The sequence below is a fragment of the Pinus tabuliformis genome, chromosome 6, assembly GCF_031772625.1.
Source record: "Pinus tabuliformis cultivar Carrire ecotype Pingquan chromosome 6, CPIR1, whole genome shotgun sequence".
NCBI classification, from domain to species: domain Eukaryota; kingdom Viridiplantae; phylum Streptophyta; class Pinopsida; order Pinales; family Pinaceae; genus Pinus; species Pinus tabuliformis.
Window position 1 is genome coordinate 1,213,102,773 of NC_142292.1, and position 21,972 is coordinate 1,213,124,744.

Below are 21,972 nucleotides of genomic sequence, written 5' to 3' on the forward strand. Positions count from 1 at the left end.
CTGTGCATGTGTATGCTAAATTTTAATATATTTTTCTGCTATTTACTGTTTTACAGCTAGTGTGTAATGGTAGCTGTGTTCATAATTTATATTTCTCTGTTAATTAAATTCTGCAATTGATTTATTTGATTGAAGAACACAAGGACAACATCACTGAGGGGAGGAAAATTTATAATAACTTGTGATTATTAGGCATGGTGCATTGTTGTCATGGCTTGGGAGGTTTGCATCTGTCAAACAACTCTCAATTCAAATAGCCCTTGCAACCATGGCAACAAAGAGTCATTAGAATCAGTTTTGCAACCATGGTACTTTAAGATAGATTAACTGGATTTTTTGAAGCACCTACCACTTGAAGGGATGTGAGGAGGCATTTGGTGGACTTAAAGGGGTCCTAAAAGAATCCTTTGGTATGCAGGAGAAGTAACCCATACCTCGTTCAGATTTTACATTTTAGGTTTATTTTGCTTGAGCAATTTCTTTTTGTTAGCTCCACTCGTGGAGCCTTAATAATAAATATTAAGGATGTGGGTCCAAAGTTTGAACTGTAGTCACTGCTGTGATGATTCTGGTTCTGTTTCTTGGAGAATTAATGCTATTCTCAACCAAAAATAATTATGGTCACTATTCTCCCAAGGATATAGGTAACCTACCGGTGCCAAGAGGGCTGAAATCAGGAAATGTGACAATACATCTTACCTAGATTATCATATTGATATTTACTGTGACTAGATTGATTCATTATCCTTTTGGCTGTACTTACCCATGGGTTTTATTTTTCTCTTATTACATTCCTGAAAGATTTGCGGAAGATCTCAAAGCGCTCTTCTTTGTTTAATCTGTTTGTAATGATTGTTTTCCAAAATATGCTTGCAAAAATATGCTTGATCTCGCAATTGACTTTTTCCCCCACATTCAGCAGAGTGGAGATGATATTATCAAAAGTTCATTAGATAAGAAAGCAGAGCATCCTCATTCGGGTGCCTCACATAGTATATCATACAATTGGATCCTTTCATGAGCTTGACAATTCCAACAATGAGCCAATAGCTTGCCCCCCCCGCCCCTCCTCATCAGGGTTAGAGGACATTGACATCATCCCATCACTCTCTTTTGCTTAGCACCAAGCTTTCCAGATTACCAGTATAGACTCTCCAATTGTATCTCTATGTTTATGCTACTTTTAGATTTCCAGTGCATTATATATATATATATATATATATAATCAGTTAAACTGTGTTTAGGTTGAGATCAACTCCAATGGTTGATGGAAGAATGATTTGTCTAATTGTAGGATGTTGTCAATAGGTTTGTGCAAGGCTCTGTCTCAGTAAGTGCCTTACGGAATAATTTTTACCCTTCACAAGTGGCTCCCACTCTCAACCCCTCTCCATTAAATCGACCCCTCTCCATTAAATTTGAACATGACATTTCATGGGTTAAATCCAACACAAACTACTTGATCCACACTAGATAGGTTTATTCTATTGTTAAATTTGAAAATGACATTTTATGGGCTAAATCCGACACAAACTGCTTGATCCACACTTGATAGGTTTATTCTATTGATATATATATATATATATATATATATATATATATATATATATATTTGTTTTGGTTACACTTAAACTACACAATTGTCATTGTTATATTTTTTTAACTTTATTTTTTCTCACTTTAGGAGTTACTTTTAAAACAATGCATTTTATTTATTCTATTGTTGTATATATATTTTTGTTTTGGTTACACTTTAACTACACAATTGTCATTGTTATATTTTTAAACTTTATTTTTCTCACTTTAGGAGTTACTTTTAAAAAAACGCATTTTATTTATATTGGATATATTTTTTAATTCCATTGATTTGTTTGTATCATCATTGGTTGAAGATCAGCGAAAGTAATGTGGTGTCCATGGCAGAAGATGAGCTAATGCGCATTCTCATATTGATGCGAAACTTTGTGCCTGGATATAAGCAAATTGTTGAGGGTGATTGGAAAGTGGCAGCAATTTCTTACAGGTCATATGATCTAGAAGGGAAAACTATTGGTTCTATTGGTGCAGGGCGTATTGGCAAAGAACTACTTAAGCGTTTGAAGGTAGTCATTCTTAGGATCTAGTACTACTTCATGATGTTGCAAACTTCTTTTCAAAAATCAGTGCTCCATAATTCTTACGCATGCATGTTGTTTGTTTCAAAATTTCAATCTAATAATAATAAACATTACATGATGTTGAATTGAATTGCATTCCTTTGTACAGCCCTTCAATTGTAAGCTTCTTTACCACGACCATCTTTCTATTGGACCCGAATTGGAAAAGGAAACTGGAGCAACATTGGAGACAAATCTTGACGAAATGCTACCTAAATGTGATGTACTTGTCATTAATATGCATCTTTCTGACAAAACTAGGTGCGCCTTATCACAATTTCATAAATAATCTCTCCCATTATTCACTCAAACATCAATAGCACCTATATATTTTGTACAACTTGTGAACAAAAACCTAATTATTGTTTCTCTTGCCCTTTCCTTTTGGTTACAGTAGGGGAATGTTAAACAAGGAAGGTGTTCTCTACCAAGCCTAGCTTTTCTCTCAGAATCTTAACATCCCCTTTGCAAAGGGTTTCATTAGAATGACAACAACCCGCATTTAAAGCATTTCTCCACCCATCCTAATTAGAAATACAATTTTGGGTTCTCTACTAATTTTCTCCACACCCATTTAATCTAACAATGGACATAGAGCATGTATATTTATACTTGTGTGTTGGAAATACCATTTTATACTTTAATGTTTATTATTTTTGTTTTATTATTATTACTTGAATTTCTTCTTAACAAGTGGTTGTGTTTCTTTTGGTTTTAGTGAAAGTATGGGCTCCAATGTTGGCTCTCTTATTATGGAGTATAATTCATCTTTGAGAATTTTTCAATTATTAAAGTAGGTTAGTCAATTGCTTAAAATATTAAATTTATTTCAAAAAGTTTTTGTTACTTTATAGGTTAGAAACTGGCTTGAAATATTAAACTTATTTCAAAATGTTTTTGTTACTTTATAGATAAGGCGTAGATTTCTTGGCTCTATGATGAAAATAATGAAGGGAAAATACATGTTAATATGTTACTTGTGCTCTTTTACTGAAAAATACACGGTGAGAGAAAAATGTATATTATGCTAATTGAGGAATGTTTTTCACTTGTCGAACTTATAGTATTGAATTTAACACACTAACACTTTACAACAATGAACTAACAATATTCATGATGAAAATAGCAATATGGAAGATTTATCTGCATAATGAAAAAGGCAATATGGAAGATTCCGATCACGTTCCAAGGCATTTCTTAAAATGTGGATGTGACAAAAGGTTGTTGTGGAAGTTGTTGTTTGTATATGGAAAATTTCTTGATCATTGTGTATAATCCTAATGTTGATAGATATGTCTACTAAATTCTTCCAGTTAATGGGGCATTGATTTGAGCATTCAATATATTTTTATTCTTTATCAAAGTATTCTTTTGTTGTATTTGTATTTTTCAATTTATGCCTTACGGCGTTTCCTTTGCAACATCTGGTGCAAATGCTAGTATATCTTACCTCATTTTATGGTTAACATTGTATAACAAAAACATGCGTTGTGTTATGTAATTAATACTAACATGTAATATTGATTTTTTTTGTCAGAATGCTATAGGTAATGATTGCCAAGACGATGATCCAAATTATGTTCAACATATATCAGGAGATGATGAGGATGAGGATGAGGATGATGGTGGTGAAGGAGGAGATGATGATGATAGTTGCGGTGTTGGTGATGATGTGGATCAGAGTAATGAGGATGGTCAAGATGATCATGAGGATGATCTTGGTGGTGGTAGCTAGGCATGCACATGCATTGTTTTTTATGAAGAAATTATTGTGTAGAATGACATTGTTATGTTTAGATGGGTGTTGTGAATTTACCCTATATCAATGAGACATTTTGATTTTGTAATCATACGATGAGTTTGATTTATGTATGTTGTTAATTTATCGTAGAATAACGATATTCATGAAATATTTTGATTTGTTAATCATATTTGAATTTTACTTGTTTTGATTAAAAATAATACTGATTTTATTAGTATTATGTTGCTATTTTATACATGTTTTGAAAATTGTTAATGACACATTGTTATTTTTTGGATGGATGTTGTCAATTTTTCTTAAATTTCTTTACAAATGATTTTGAATTGTGATATCTGCTTTAATGATATTTAAAAACTATCATATATTTCACTATGAATCTATAAAGGGGGTCATATATGTAAAGAAAAATATACTCTATATAAGAAGTCAAATGCGGATGTAACCATGGATGCAAAATTGAAAGTAAAATTGGATGTTAAACTAGGAATTAATACAAAATGCAAACAATTGACATACAAAGTGTTTTAAATTAGAAGTGAAAAATTGTGCAATAGTTGACACAAAGAAGGGAACAAAACATGGCATACAAAAGGATATCAAATTGGGCAAAAACAAGGACACATAAATGGGCACCAAATTAGATGCAAAAAAAGACAACAACTAGATGTAAAATAAGATGCAAAGTTGAGCGTTAAAAAGAAGCAAAAAATGTTACAAATTAATATGCCAAATGATGATGCAAATAATGGTGTAAATTTGGGATGCAAACTTGGGTGCAAAAAAGGAAAAAAAAAAAGATGTAAGAAAAGACATAAAACAAGATGAAAAATGGGACTGAAAAAAGGTGAAACCAAGGATGCCATATTGGATGTAAAAAATGATTCCTAATCACATGCAAATTTAGGCTCGAACTCAGACACAAAATTATATGCAAATGTGGACACAAAATGAGGCAAAAAAAGATGCAAATTTGGATGGTGAAAACGATGTAAAACTAGACACCAAAAAAATGCAAAATTGGATGAAAAAGTCAGTGTAAATAATGGTGCAACATTGGACACAAGTAGACACAAAAAAATGGTGCAAAAAGGGGCATAAAATAGCTTAAAATTGGATGCAAAACTTGGTGCAAAAACAAATACAAAAGTAGACGTAAAAAATGGCTCTAAATTGAATGTACCATTAGACACAAAATAAGATGCAAAGGTGGACACAACACATGACTCAACATAAGATGCAAATATAAATGCAAATTTGGATGCTCAAAATGATGTAACATTAGATGCAAGAGATGGTGTTAAAAATGATGCAAAATTGGATGAAACAAATGACGCAAAATATGGTGCAAAATGAGATGGGAAAAATGGAGACAAATCAAACGTAAATGTGGATGTAAAAAATGGTCCAAAAAAAGATGCAAAAATGGGCACAAAAATGGATGCAAAATTTGGTGCTAAATCAAATTCAACACATGGTGCAAAGATAGGCAACAAAGCTGGTGCAAAAATAGAAGCAAAAACTAGTGTAAGACTAGATACAAAACCTAGCGTAAGACTAGATGCAAAAACTGACACAAAATGGATGCATAAAAAGATGTTAAATTGGATTCAAAATACAGTGTAAACTTGATGCAAATGATGGTGCAAAAATGGAAGCAAAGTATGGCACAAAATAGGAAGCAAAAGAGAATGAAAAATAGATGCAAAAAATGACACAAAATTAGAAGCAAAACCTGTCATAAAATAAGATGCAAATCTTGGTTCAAAATTTGACGCAAAAAATGATGCACAGTTTGGTGTAAAAAATGATGCAAAATCTAGCGTGAAAAAGAATGCAAAATTAGGTGCAGAAAAGGACGCTTTAAAAATTGTACAATAGAGCTAGATTTAGCGCCAGGTTGCTCATCACAATTACAAAAAAAATGCACTAAAATCTGGCGCTAAATCTGGCGCAAATCGCTGGTTTTGTTGTAGTGGATATAGGTGGATATTGGTGGCCACTGACCAATTCCATTTGGAACCCCACCATTGCTTCCTTTATTTTTTCAGTTTCCTTAATTGTAGCACAGTTTACTATTTTTAGTAGTTTTTCGGGTCCTAAAATTCCAGAGCCATTTTGAGGCCCTAAACGACATTTTTTTGGAAATCTAACACCAATGATTTTTTGTCTAAAATCATCTATTATGTCGTAATCCTCCGAGAGATCTTTCCAATGGGTTATCATGCACGTCAAACAGAGATAATATGACCAAATCATGACCCCGGGAAGTTGGTTGTCCAACTCACCCCAATGGGGCCCATAAACTCTTGGTGTTACATCTCCTCGGGTTAGGGTTTTGGTTGTTTAGGGTTTTCTATTATTGTTCAATAATAAAAAGGCCCTTGAGCCTCATTGTAGTTCAGTTCAGAGGCATGTAGCTACCACATATATTCTCAAAGATAAGCTACCATTACCTTAGATGGTGTATTTCCATTTTTGTTTGTAAGCATATTTCAGTATTTTACATTAATGAAATGAAGTATTATTTCCACTGCATCTTTGTGTTTATGGTTATCTCTATAATTTGTTGCATTCTTGTTTAAATCTAGATCAGTACTCCCATATTTCATTTATGTTGATTTTCAAGTTGATGAACATAATACATCTTACATGCTTTGTTTTGGGGAAATCTTCATAGTTTGTCCATTTTCTTCAGTTTAGAAAGAATACATGCTTGTCTTGTTATTTCTAGCACCTCACCAGTCTTATCCATCTCACTTCATAACCTTAAAGTGTTTGAGTGCCTACCTACCTTGCTCCATCAGATGTCTACAATCATACCCTTATTTGCCCTGACCTAGTCTCTTTGACCTAATCCTCTTCCAACAACCCCAAAAAATCAAATCAAACAACCTCTTCACATCATATCTAGCCTAAAACCCTAATCTATCCAACCCTCTTTGCTGTGATCCTTTGGAGAGAGCCCCCTCTAGCTTTGTAGGGCTAGCTACCAAGTCAAAATATTGGTATGTGGTTACCTCAGCTAGACTCTTCCTCAGCCTTGGAGATTCGGAGGAGTGATAACAAATGTTAAGACTCCATGGTAAAGTATAGATTAATTGTCCTCTAGAGTTAAAGATAATCTCCCTACACCCACCACCCTTGGATTTTTCTTTCATACACCATCACAGAAGAGGAATAAAGAATATTTATCTTCTTTCCCTACCAAAATTTATTCATTGCTTGAATGAAGTTTCTAGGTAGGTCTTGAAATATAAATCACACCCTAAATTGGGAGGAAGAAGGGTGAATGTTGAATTTTTGCAGCCACACCTCTTGACCAATATGAAGATTTTGTGGGGATAAAAGATAGAGCCCTTTGGAACGTTTTTTCTTTGGCAAAAGTAATATAACTTTATTTTCCATTACTTGGTTGGTTCTTGATAAAAGACTTCTATATTACTTGATAACCACACCTTCTAGCATATATATTTTGGTGAAGTGTCGCACAATCACTTAAGAAGAGGTTTATTTCTAAAACATCCCCTATATAAACTACACCATTTATCAAATAGAATCTTCCAAGGATCTAGCTTTCAATATCAATGCTCCATCGCTCTCATTGTCTACTACCAAACTTGGTTAGACAAGTTATATTCCTAAAATAAGTGGTGCATTGTTTCAACACTATTCATGCATATGATACATCTAGTTGGATCTGGTATCCCTCATTTTGTAAAATGCTCTAATATCAAAATATTACCATACACCAACGTACAAGAGAGGATATTTATATTAGTGATGTCATTTGGATGCCAAATTTATCTCTAGATGGAAGATCTAGTGGGAAGAGAAATGTTCGCCAACCAATATTTGTAATCCTTTTCAACCAAGCAACTGGTCATCCTCCAATATCAACTGATATTGAGAAACCTAACTTCTAGGTGTGCAACCCTTAGGGAATGATTTCAACTAATTGATAGAAAAGGAGAAGTAGGAGAGGGGAGAACCCAAGTTCCAACTAAGCCACCACCTAAGGTTGGACTAGGAATATATATAATGAAGAGAGATTTTTCCTTAACAATCCAACCAATTTTTAAAGGGTTGGAGTTCATGGTTTAGTATCAACAACTAATTTCCCATAATAATGTCATTCCATGTACTGATAGACCACCCACTGCTAGGGTCCCATGATAATTTGCCTTGAAGAATCAGAATATATGATTTAATTAAATTCCAAATTGGAGAGATTCCCCTCGTAGTAGGGATTGAATCCAAACATCTTCTCCTCACTTCCATGCAACATTTCTTGTGTAATAATTTGTTCCACTAATCATATTTCCCTACTGTAAAATACTAGAGGATCTTAACTTCCATTGTAAGATACATTAAGGTTGGGTCCTTTATACCAAGGATTCCATGTGCCTTGTGTGCTCTAATCATAGACTAGTTAACCAAGTGAAATATATTTCTATTTGATTTCTCTCCTTTCCATGGGAATCATCTAATTTCTTACACTATTTGTTTCTTTATTCCTGTGTGATATAGGAGGGTGTAATATTGGAAATATATAGTGTTGATAAAAAATATTTGATGAGAACTGAGCACCTTGCAAGGTTAATCCAATAGACCCCCCACCAGGAAAACTTGGATTTGATTTCGAAAATCACCTAATACCACAAATTGGAAGATCAAGAATAATGCAAAAAAACATGCATGCCTTGATTTGAATGAAGACCATGCATCATTACGGGGAAACATAAAAATATCAGAGTTGGCATTAAGAAGGGTTTTTCTCACATTCCAAGAATAAATTTGGAATTTGTTGTGATTAATCAAACCTCTATAAGCTTAAATAAAGAGATCCAATATTTTCTTGGACCTCCATGTCATGATAATGAATTTTCTTCCTAATAAAAGTGTATCATCGAAAAATTATGAGTGATCGATACTTTTGACACCTCTTAGAGATATGTCCATTACTGTGTTCAAATTTGAGCAATCTACTAAGTGACTCCACCATAATGATATAAACCATTGGAGAAAGAGGACGACCATGTCTTAAGTCTCTACTTGCTTTAAAGAAACCAAATGTATTCCCTTTAACAAAGAAGAGAAATTAATGGGCTACAAATACATGAAGAGATCCATAAAATAAGCTCAATATAGAAACCAAATATGTGAAGAACATTAAATAGTAAGGAATGAATAACCTAGCCAAAGGCATTGTCTATGTCAATTTATAGAAGCATATCTTTGTCACCTTTTGACCAACTAGAATAGATTTCCTCCTACAACAAAAATAATGTTTTCCACATTTTTCCTTTTATCATGAATCCTCCCTGACTCTAAAAGGTAAATTTTGGGAGAATTTTTTTCATCGTTTTAGCTATGATTCTGAGCATAATTTTATATGAATAATTGCATAATGAAATGGAGCTAAGTATTGAAAAGGAGGAGGGGTTCTCTCCTTTGATAATAAGAGAAATTAAGGATCAATTTGTTTATCCTTTTATTTAGTATGACTTGTGGACATATTGAATCAATATGATGAGATGAAAATTTATAGTGTTCCAAACATTCATCGAAAAAATGAATAGTGAAACCATTTGGTCTAGATGCCTTGTTAGGGGCTAGAACCAAAATAGATTTCTAGATCTCTTCTTGAGAAATTTTTTAGTCAAGGGTATTATTTTCAGAAATATAAATTAATGGGGAAAAGTATTCCAACATGGACATTGCTTGATCCACTCCTCTCTTTCGATGGATTATGGTTCAGAGGATGTGGTGGGTGATTTTCCTAACCTGGCTCGTGGGTTGATTTTTCACACACAACAAGATACATGTGTTGCCCTTATCATCTTCAAACTTACTTGTGGGTAGGCCTATGGAGCCTTTGAAGTTTTTTGATAATGTGCCAAGTGGGGTCTTGTATGTAGCATATCCTTCCATATCCTCTCAACCTCCTATAGTCCCTCTGCTTACTAATTTTTTCCCCTCTCTCTTGATTATTTCTCACCTTGAAGAGTCTAATCCTATCTAGGAGTATGTGGCCCCTTCTATGCATATTTTTGTTGGTTCCTCACATGGTAGGGGTTATTGCATTTGTAGGAGATGAGCTAGTATTATCATCACTATGGGGAAAGAATTTGAGATTTACCAAATTATGGATATTTCAGCTAAGATGTTGGTAGGTTAGTTTGGCACCAAGGCCATATCTGCGTTCACTTTGCATTCTTGGGTGACAAAAAATTGACATCTCCTCCTAGGGTACTCTCATGTTTTCCACATTCTAGTTTAAGGTTGGCTAGCCTTCATATTATTAGATGAAGAATATTGTGAATGCATTCTTATTTCTAATTGGAGTTAAGGGAAGGAAGGTTTACTACTTAAACCCTACTATGTAGAGTTTGATCCTGCTCATGAACTAGAGGATATTCTTAGGTTTTTGGCCCCACTCCTAGGTCTACCCCTCCATTTTTGGAACTTATTTTTTTTTACTACTATTCAGAATAAGTTGGGAGCTTTTGTTAGCATAGAGGAAGGGTGGCAGTGGAAGGAGGACCACAGAATCACGTGGATTCAAGTAGATGTTTGTTTGAAAGTTAGTCTTGTGATGATGTGGAGATTCTTATGGACAAGGTCATTTGGGCTCAAAAAGTTGATTATTGGAAGATCCCCTTTAGATGTTTCCATGGTCACGAGGTTGGACACTTTTAGAAGGATTGTCCCAGTTGGGGCCCTACAGGAGTGGTTCAAAAGTCATCATTGGAACACCATTCTCTTCATAGTAAGGTCTATTAGTCTCTTGCTTTGAATGGAACTTTTCATGGTTTGTTTTGTGTAGTTCCTTGGCACAAAATTCTACTGTCAAGTCTTCAACTAATAAGTCAACTTCCCCACTTTCCCGTCATTGCTACATATAGGAATATTTTTTGAGAAAATAGTATGACGATAGGGCTGAAATTTTCCATACCATTAAAAATAACAAGAATAATGTCAAATTTATTTATTTATTTTTGTCTAATCCTCCCACATTCGTCGGTCTTATGATGAACCATCTCCAGGTCATTCTAGATGCAATGTTTCTCCTATTTTGTCACAAGATCGACGAAAAGTGAATTCGGCGAGGCAATCATTTATCTGTTGAGATATTCAAATAGTTGGTCACTTTTTTTTTACTTTGAAACCTTGACTTCGTCTAGGAACACCAGAATCCCGACGATACATAAATTTATAAATATGTTTCATTTAAGAGATGTTGTGACATTTTTGTTATAACTACAACAATTCTAAAAGGTTATAAGGTCTTCTTGTCGATTGAAAAACACATATATATACATACACATAATTTACACACACACACACACACACACACATATATATATATATATATATATATATATATATATATATATATATATATATATATATATATATATATATATATATATATATATATATATATATATATATATATATATATATATATATATATATATATATATATATATATATATATATATATATATTGCATTACAAAAATATAATAGATCTAGTACACTACTCAAATTTATAACATAATAATCGCATAATTTTTTTGTGGGTAATAATGTCAAAAAACATTAGTAGGGAAAAAATCAACGAGATGATGGGAGATATTATTTCCCTTGTGCTAAACGCAAGAGCTTACATCTTGTAAGAGTTTTAAAAGAAACAATTAAAAGACATTGTAGGAGTCATGGGAATATTGAAGGGGGACCGAAGGAATATCATCCCTTGGTAAGTTATATATTCATTATATACTATCTTTATATTAATCATATTTGTAAAACGTTATATTGTTATAATTTTTTTATGCAAACTAATTTTATATGATTGTTCACAATTATAAAGTCAAGTTGCCCCCCTAGGTGTCTAAATTCTCCAAGTAGTAGTAGAAATGATGTTGTACTAGTTGAGGAACATGGAGCAAATATTAAAGATCAAGTTAATGATCCTATGGAAGAATAAGCCAATAACAACATAGTTCAAGATGATGGGACAAATTAATTGATCCAAGACTTGTTCGCTCGATCGGTCAATTATCAAGATGAGGACAATGTAAATATTTTTGATGTACCTCTGCTAGAAAAGGCGACGACACCACTTTATGAAATCTCAAAAACAAATCTTCTCTCTGCTACATTATTGTTGGTGAACTTAAAAGTTTTGAATGTTTTTCCAAACACTTGTATGAAAAAGATCCTAAGGTATGTAATATCTTTCATCACATATTATACATAAAGGTTGATTTTTTTCTTATTTTTTTTTAGTGTTAATTAGTGTGTAAAATAAGAATGCAATATTTATGATTCATATTCTTTACAATGATTAGTGAATTTTTATGTTGTAGACTGTTAGGTGAATTTTTGTTACCATCATTAGATATGTTACCTCACACACACACTGAGAATTATATGCCATTATGAAAGAAATTGGAATGGAGTAAATTTAAGATATAGATGCATGTACTAATGATCATATTATATATTATGAAAAACATGTATCAAAAACGATATTCCCACAACGTCAGAGAAGTAGATATGGAACTGATCAAATAAAAAAAATGTGCCTCAAAAAGTTCATAATATTCTCATAATTCCACATTTGTAGTGATTTTTAAAGTGTGAAAACATATCATAGTTTATGGATTACCATGCACGGAAGAGAAGTGGATATGGTGTTCTTCGAGTACCTATAGATGGTTATGTGTTTAGGGAAATTGAGGAAAAATGGTCGCATTTTAAAGATGAAATTCATAATGTTAGGATTTCATTGGTAGTTGACAATGTTAATCCAATTAGAGAGCTCAAGTCTATTTAATCAATGTGGCAAATTTTTGTTATCAACAATAACCTTCCTCATTGGATTTTTATAAATAGGGAGCACATAATGTTGACAATGATTGTTCTGGGTATTTGTTTATATTAATTGTTTTAATGTAACATTTTCATTTGTCTTGTTTCATGCATAATATCTTATATTTATTTATTTACTTATATATACATCTCATGGTAGTAATTATGTGTAATTTCAAACAATTAGGTAAGTCCCAAGTTGAAGATATGAATGTATATATCGAATCTTTTATTGAAAAGTTACTAAAGTTATGGATTGACATCACTATGTATGACGTTTATAAACTAATAAGGCATAAGTAATTTCATTTCCATGGAATGCTTGCATGGACAATACATGATGCCCCAAGGCTAACATATTTTTGTTGTATGTAACGTTCCAATATTGCACTTTAATAGCATACAATTATTTCAATAATCATACATGTTTTTTAAATAATCCCTTCGTATAATTGACATTAGTTCATCTCTTGAAATTCTTCAAATGAAGGGTAAATTTGCATGTCCATTTTGTGGTCCGAAGATGAAATCTCATCATTCAAAAAGTTTAGGAAAGGAAGTGTTTGATGAGTATAAACATTCCTCTATAAGAACCATATTATCGTACTACTAAAAAACACATTTTATTTAGGAAAGAAGAGACTAGATTAAAATCATAAAGAATGACACCTCACCTATGGAAGCTAGAATATAATAGAAATTATCGAGGTACGAAATTTGTTTATGTATCATATATGTAATGTTTTGAATTTTTATTTTTATTGAATTTATTTTATTGTATTTGACAATTATTTTTGTGATTTGATTTATGCTTCATCAAGGTCATGAAGGTATTAATAATGGGCTTCCACGAGGAATCAAAAGTTATCCCACTCAATTCATGAGGTTTCCCTACTATGAGGACCTACAAATAACTCATTTGTTTGATACATTGCATATTAGGAAGAATGTGACAGAAATGTTATGATGAATCATAGATAGTATGATGAATAAAGAAAAAATCATCAAAATTTGTAATGATATTCAGGAAGGCAATCATGTAATGCAAATTAGGATCTGACAATGATAGTGTTATCCGACAGTTGAATAATTCCTTAGACTGATTCAATCAAGCCTAAAATGATGACCACAATGATACTCTTGATTTCACGAATCACATGTAATGTAACTTGTGGGATATCCATGGCAGATTGTTCAACCTTTACAGAGGGCAACGACACATCCATGGGCAGCTTAACCATTTGGAAACCTAATTGGCTCACGTAGAGGGGCATGTGCACTGTGATTTCAAACCCCCACCTTCCCGAGTAGTAGATCCAGATCATCTAGCCTTGGTAAATTCTGATGATATATGATGTTTATTGGTTGTGTTTTAGTTTTATGGGTGTTTTGGCACCTTTTTCGTATCAACTTATGTAAATTTCTTTCATTTTGGAATGTTTTTTTTTTATGTATTTGAGTATGAAATTATTGGCTAATAAATCTAGTAAGAGTGCGATAAAATGAATTTTGAGAAGTGCCAGAAGAAGATGTAATATTTTGAATTAATAGAAAAACCTTAATTCACAAATTTATTATTATTATTTAAATTTCAAATATTAATAGTTAATATATTATATATAATATATAATAGGTCTGCAGGCATTGTTTTGAGAATTCAAGAAGAGTGTTGAAAACCAAGTGGAGCACAAGAGCACAACATGAGAGAACCAACATAAAACTAAGTGGATCATTAGAGCACCAACAGACTAGCAGAGCACAAGTGGTGGCAGAAAAGCATTGAGTGGGAACATGTTCTACAAGTGGTGGAACAAAGGTAAGGTGTTCATATCTTCGGCAATAAAGAGATGGAAGTAAGAACTATTCCCCTTTGTTTTTCCATAATTCATGTTCTTTTCTTTCTTTTTCCATAATTCATGTTCTTTCCCCTTTCTTTCAACATAATTTCCCATAACCCCTTAGACCCCGACTCCCCTCGTGTCTTGTCCTTCCAGTGGTGCCTCTTGAACCCTTCTTGCACTTGGAATTTCTAGGTTGGGCAGGGACCTCTTGCTTGAACAATATTTACATGCACTGCGTCAATGTTCTTGTTGGATCCCTTCCGGTGTTAAAGTCAGTGAGGCTTGTGTGTGGTTCTTGGTTTAAATTGAAGAACAACTCTAGGAAATAGATTGATCGAGACAAGGTGAATCACAAAAACACTAGGATATAACAACATTCCATTCATTATGGGAAGCATGCAACCATCTAGGACAAGATAAAAAATATTTAGAAAGTATATGTAATTCCTATTTTCTAGGAATTCCCCTCTATATCTATAGAGAGAATTACTAGTTATATTATTATACGTCACCCTGCGATACTCCCTCTAAAGAAATGTATCTTGGGATAATATGCCTATCTCCTCCAAAGGATTTATCTAGGATGATAATCATTCCCCCTTCCTATGATTTAGGGAATAATAAGTTTCCCTTTCCTATGCACTAGAAATCCTTTGAACCATGTGACATAGCTTGACAATTCCCACATTTCATTAAAATGAGTTGTGAAAATTGATCTTTTGAGATTGTTTCCTATTCTAAATTGATATTGAATTATCCTTATATCATAATCATAATTTGGATTCTAAATATCCATGATTATATGATTCTTACAATTTGTCTTAACAAACTTCGATAGACCCCCCTTGTCAAATGAAATGGGACACATAGAAAGTCCTTCATTTTTGTGAATAGTTGGTGGGAAATTATCTTTGTCCACATTCATCAAAATATAATCACTACACTCTTTTGTTGGAAATAATACTGAGAGGGGGGTTGAATCAGTATTTGCAAACAATAAATTTTTCATTTCCATAATCAGATTTATATACGCCACTTAGAGAAGGGAACTCGCGTGTGCACACAACTGTTCTTAAGGCAACCAGCGTATATCCAGTGAACATTTGATTTAGTTAATTCAATCATATGTTGATCTTTAATCAATGCATCAATGCTTTGTTAAACATTAAAATGTAACCATGTGCAGTGATAACAGAATAAACCATCACAAATAAGAAACACACATGAACAACAATATTTAAGGTGGAAACCCAATGTGGGTGAAAACTACCTGCTGCTTTCGTCTCTCTCTTCTTTTAATGATAAGAAAATTTGTTTACATTTGTACTGGTGCAGACTCATACCAGTATGTAGGTACCCACCTGCAAAAGGCTACAACCTTCTCTCATTCTCCAGCTTCTTCTGGAAGGGAGCTACAACCCCCTAGTTCTTGTACTAGCTGATACATTTACTAGTACGTAGGCTTCGACCTACAGAAGGCTACAACCTTTACTCGTTCTCCAGATGCTAATGGAAGGGAGCTCCAACTCCTTGATCAAATCACCATCCACTACTAGTAGGAAGCTTTGACTTCCTCACTGAAGGCTCCAACCCTCAGTATCCTTCAGGGACCATGTTTCATAAATTTTCAGACTAGATGCTCCTAGTACACAACAATACACATGAAGGTCTCGTTTCATCAAATTTTCATACTGGACCCATTAGTAACATTGAAGCTCAAAATCAATCACCACTACAATACAACCATCAAATACATCTGCATCAACCAATCACTAAAACCCAATCAATCTCTAATATAACTGAAACCCAATCATCAATCTATGATATAACTAAAAGCCAATCATCAATCTATGATATAACTGAAACCTAATCATCAATCTTTGATATAACTAAAACAATAAATCATGGAAACTTCTGAACATCTGACACAACTGAATTAAACAATCACTGAACCTCTGACACAACTGAATCAACCATTCATTCAAACTTAATCAAATTCAACCAATCAACTGGAATAGATAGATCACTGTAACTAGTACACAGATCTGAACCCAAAACACTGCTTCAACAACCAGAATTAACTGTAACCTCAAAATACATGTGTCAGAATGTATATGCTCCTTTAATGAAACAAACATGCGTGTATACGCTACTTCCTTTTTCCCAACTTGCGTATACCTATAAATATACTGAATCATAAAACCTCTGAACCACAAATATCCAAAATCAATCACCACTGCAATACAACCATCAAATACATCTACATCAACCAATCACTAAAACCCAATCAATCTCTGATATAACTGAAACCCAATTATCAATCTTTGATATAACTGAAACCCAATCATCAATCTCTGGTATAACTGAAACCTAATCATCAATCTTTGATATAACTGAAATAAACAATCAGGGAAACCTCTAAACCTCTGACACAACTGAATAAAACAATAACTGAACCTCTGACACAACTGAATGAACCATTCATTCAAAATTAATCAAATTCAACCAATCAACTCAAACAAAGAGATCACTGTAACCAACACACATATCTGAACCCATAACACTGCATCAAAAACCAGAACGAACTGTAACCTCAAAAGACATGTATCAGAATGTATACGCTCCTTTAATGAAGCAAACCTGCATGTATATGCTACTTCCTTTTGCCCAACCTACGTATACCTCTAAAGATATTGAATCATAAAACCTTTGAACCACAAAATGTACTAGTCAGTGACATTATGAAGATCTACTCTCATATTATAGAGTTCTAAAAAGATAGAAACAAGGATCACACTTCTTTCTCAATGAATTAATCAATAAGACACAAACTCTTTATGCCTTCAGTTTTACTTTCAGATCTAAGAACACTTCATTGACAGATAACAGTGAAACAGCAGCACTGATCTGATAGATCAGTCATCCTTGAACATCAAGCTTTTCTTTTACATACACTACTTGGAAGAGCTGAACCAGCATGTATACGCATCTTCAACAAAGCGAACTAGCATATAGATCTGCAAATACTTACTTATAACTTCGTTGCAATTCCAGACTTTAGACATACCCAGATCATCACTTATAAAGGATAAAATGTGCATTAGTAATCAGATCTAGCCTATCCATTATCAGATCTCATAATGATAAGTCATTATGATCCTAATCCACCATTAGATCTCATCCATCATCAAACACTCAGGTGCATACTTAGTTCAGATCAAGAAAATTATTAGAAACCCATAACATGCATATTTTCTTTTGATATAGCACTTCATAAGATATTCATTACTTGTCCATTTAGCCCTTGATCTTCTCCTCCTTATATACTTAGATCCTTTGTCAATACCTTGGACCAAAACCACTTAGGACCAATACCTTGGACCAAATACCTAGGGTCAATACCATAGACCAAATACCTCAGACCAAATACCTAGGGTGAATACCACAGACCAAATACCTCAGACTAAAACCTTGGTTTTCCAATCATGTACGCGCTTTCCTTCCTGTGGGAGTGTGTGTATACGTATACACTCTTTTTGTTCTGTGGACTAGCATGTATACACTGTTTTGACTAAGAGGACCTGCGTATACTTCTTAAACTGCTTTTCATCAACCTTTTCCTTCACCTTCATTATTTTGATGAAAAGACCTTAGTTCCATCTTCCTATTCTTCTGTACCATTTCCCTGTAACCTCTCAATATACCTGTTGTACTGTAATTTTCCATATTACTTCTGAAATGATTCCTTCGAAATGCCATGCATTTTGTCACATCCGTAAACACAACTTCCATGCATTCTATCACATCTGTTATCTCTCCTATTACCATATACAAGTGAGTTTTTCTACTACAAGCGGGTTACCATCAAGTACAACACATGCACCATAATGCCAACATCTTTATCCTACTCTTCCATCATACCCTTCTGACTTCCCCCCTTCACACTTACAAATGAAGAGACCATCTCTAGATTTGCAAATGTTCCAAAATTTCCAATATAACCCTTTCCTTGTTCTACATCAAAATTATGCTTCTTGTCCATTTCATCAAAGTATTTACTTTCTACTGCAACACTGCAATCAAGGTTTCTTCTCTCCATTGTTTCTTTCTAAGAAAAAAGTGCACTCTTTTGGATTGACCTCTTAAATCAATGTCTTATATCTTTCACCATATTTTCCTTTAACGAAGTTCTTACAACTAGAGTAGGATTTCTCAAAATAAAATTCCTATTTAAATTATCGTGCTCAAATGCCCCATCAATATTATACCTCTCTATCACACTCTTATTACAAACACCTTTTCTACATTTATGATGCAATTGTTCTTGTCTACGTACTTTCTCTCCATCAAAACAACTTTCCGTAGTGATCTATTCCTTCATGCAATCACAATTTATTATGTCTTCTGCATGCAATACAACACCCTTTATTGGGTACCTTGTCTCTTCAACACCAACAAATTTATAGCCATTTTACACCCATTTACTTTCTACCTAATTCATTTCATTACTTTTGGAGTTACTGACAAGATTGTAATATATATAAATTAGAATTTTTTTATAACAAAATTTTGTTGGAGCTGCATATTATTAATAAACACCATATCCCTCTTATTTCAGATGGTCATTGATTGAAATTATATCTAAAGTCATAGTCTAAGGATTCCCTCTTATGAGATCTTGTTACCCATTCACAGTTAGAGGCTATGTCGTATGTACACGATCTTTCAAAAGAACACACACAACACACACACATAAGGGAAGATAGGGGAAAGAAGAAATAATTTCTATAGTGGAAACTTGTTTGAGGAATGACAAGAATTAGTGACACTAGAAAATCAATCTCTTGTTGGTATTATTTTGGAAAAAAAAGTGTGTGTGTGTGTATATATATATATATATATATATATATATATATATATATATATATATATATATATTAATATTAAAAAATCCCTTTGGGGCACATTTAGATATATTTCATCTATACCCATCTTGTTGGAAGATGATGTTTACAAAAGAATGATAATGAGAAAAGGGAAGCACATAATAGTTCTTGTGAGGCAATTCCTTTTAATATTTTGTCTATCTATTTCACCCATGAAAAATGTATTCATGTCTATTTATATTGCTCAAATATTTTGTTTGGTTGCAACTCAGTGTTCCTTCTCCTTTTAACATCCATCATAGAACCATTATTTTGTTTCCTAATTAAGAACCATGATTGCTACAGAACATCACTCTAGTTAACAATTTCTACTATTTTTCAGTCTCTCTATCTACGAGGAAAATTACAAGTGGTAGATACTAGCATGACTACTTCTAGTTTTCTTAGATAGGAATTCCTTTCATCAACTATGTAACACTTTCAACCCACTGCAAATCCTTAATTTGTGACATATCCTTAGTTTGTTGATACCTCCAACTTTATATCATTGGATTGCTACAAATCCCCATTATGGTATAGATTCTTGATTTTTTATAGAAAATTGGATCATTTAGACCCTCCATTTTCCTAACATTAATGACTTTTTTATAGATATGAACTTTTTCTAGGCTCAATACAAGTATTTACTGCTTCAAAAGTCACTACAAGTATGTATTATCCTCTTATTTTCAATAATCAATGGATGTTCTAGTTTGATTGTTAATCTCACATATGCTAATACTAGTAACCATTTCCTCATGTTCTTTAGGACTAAAAAAATGTCCAACAGAGGGTGTAGCCATATTTAGCAATTTTCTCAAGACCTTTTTCCAAATTTAGTAGGAGTTTTATCCATTCTGGCAGAGGTCATGTGGAATTATTAACACCATTGTAATTAATGGATTACATATGTTGCATAACCTTCCATGATGTTCAAACAATTATGATTCATAATTAGAGCTTCACTCCACGAAATCATGTTGATGGTATCATAATCCCAAATTCCCTTAAACACCTTACCATCCCAACTCATTATTTCATTTCTATTACACTCTATTACAGCTTAACTAGTCATGCCCATATAATATGATTTTTCAAGGGCTTATTTTTTAGCTACAACCATTTTATTTGCCTCACATCTATTTCTATGAAAACCAACCTTTGTACACAAGGGTGGGATTTCAACAAAACCCAAAAGTATTGAGAATGTTTACAAAGGCTAGTTGGGTGGTGTATTTTTAAAATGTATGATGGTTTGACAACATTGTTTGAATGGAGAATACATAGTTATATAAGTAATTCATCACAAAGGTTCATAAGCTACATATTAAAGACAAAGACTACATGGGAAGAATAACACAGTTACTTTAGTCAGGCCAGAGATGGATTGAATGGAGAACCACACGTGATTCTATTTAGACCTCTATACATAACCCGCTCACACCTATAAACTGCTACACCCTTGTTGATTATGCATGTGTATCCAACTCTTATTAATTGTGAATCAAATATAACATGTGGCTTTAGAGCAATGGGTAGCTTAAAGCTCTAGTGACTCCAAAAAAAATTTAGTCACACATGTAATTAACTATATAAAAGTCATTCTATATTTTAAACCACACAAGCAACAATGATAGAAAACCCATTCATTAAAACACACAAAAACATCAATTTACCATTTTTCGCCACCTGGTAGATGAGGTATTGGCAACGATCATTAGTGAAGGCCTGAGAAGAGTTGATGATCTAGTGGAGGTCGGTATCCATGAGATAATAAACAAGATAAACATCCTTGAAATTAGACTTTCCAACAGGGATCATGATGTCCTTCAAGGTAATGATATTATCATGGGTGAGTTGTATGAGAAGCTTGATTTCCCTAACTATCCTCATGGCATAGATCTAGTTCTCGAATACATATGTATAAGAGTTGATGTTGGGTAGGATAAAAATCCCATTATTTGTTTATGTGAATAATTTAATCTACATTTCATATCTCCTAGTTATGCACATGCTTTTTTGATGAGATGATGGTTGATTTACTTGAGGATTTGCCTTGTTTGGAGATCATCATATGTGCACTAAATCCTCTAGTAATGAAACATCAAGTACTATATTTTAGTTAAAATGGGGGGACCATATGTGCAAATTAGCATGTTACAGGCCATTAATTGCTTCTCTCATTCGATGGACTATAAGTGCAACCAAATAGGTACTTATCGGATATGTCTTCGTTGAGCAAGTGAAGTTCAAGGAGAGTGGAGGAAAATCAAAGATCTAGTACATCTAACAGATTATGATCAATTAGAGGTGACAAGATCATAAGAAAATTCCATAGAAAATTGGATTTTTTTCTTACTGAAGGGGGGGGGGGGGGGGGGTTATGTCCTTATGATGCTGAGAGTATAG

At 33.2% G+C, this 21,972-nt stretch overlaps 1 protein-coding gene across 1 annotated transcript; it reads left to right on the plus strand.

The window, feature by feature from the left end:
* The first annotated feature begins 1,898 nt into the window (after positions 1-1,898).
* On the plus strand, positions 1,899-4,135 carry LOC149263064 (formate dehydrogenase 1, mitochondrial-like). Its single transcript, XM_089387054.1, has 2 exons — positions 1,899-2,102; positions 3,694-4,135. Exons 1-2 carry the CDS (start codon positions 1,917-1,919, stop codon positions 3,889-3,891), a joined length of 384 nt encoding a protein of 127 aa, XP_089243180.1. The 5' UTR covers positions 1,899-1,916; the 3' UTR covers positions 3,892-4,135.
* Positions 4,136-21,972: the final 17,837 nt, after the last annotated feature.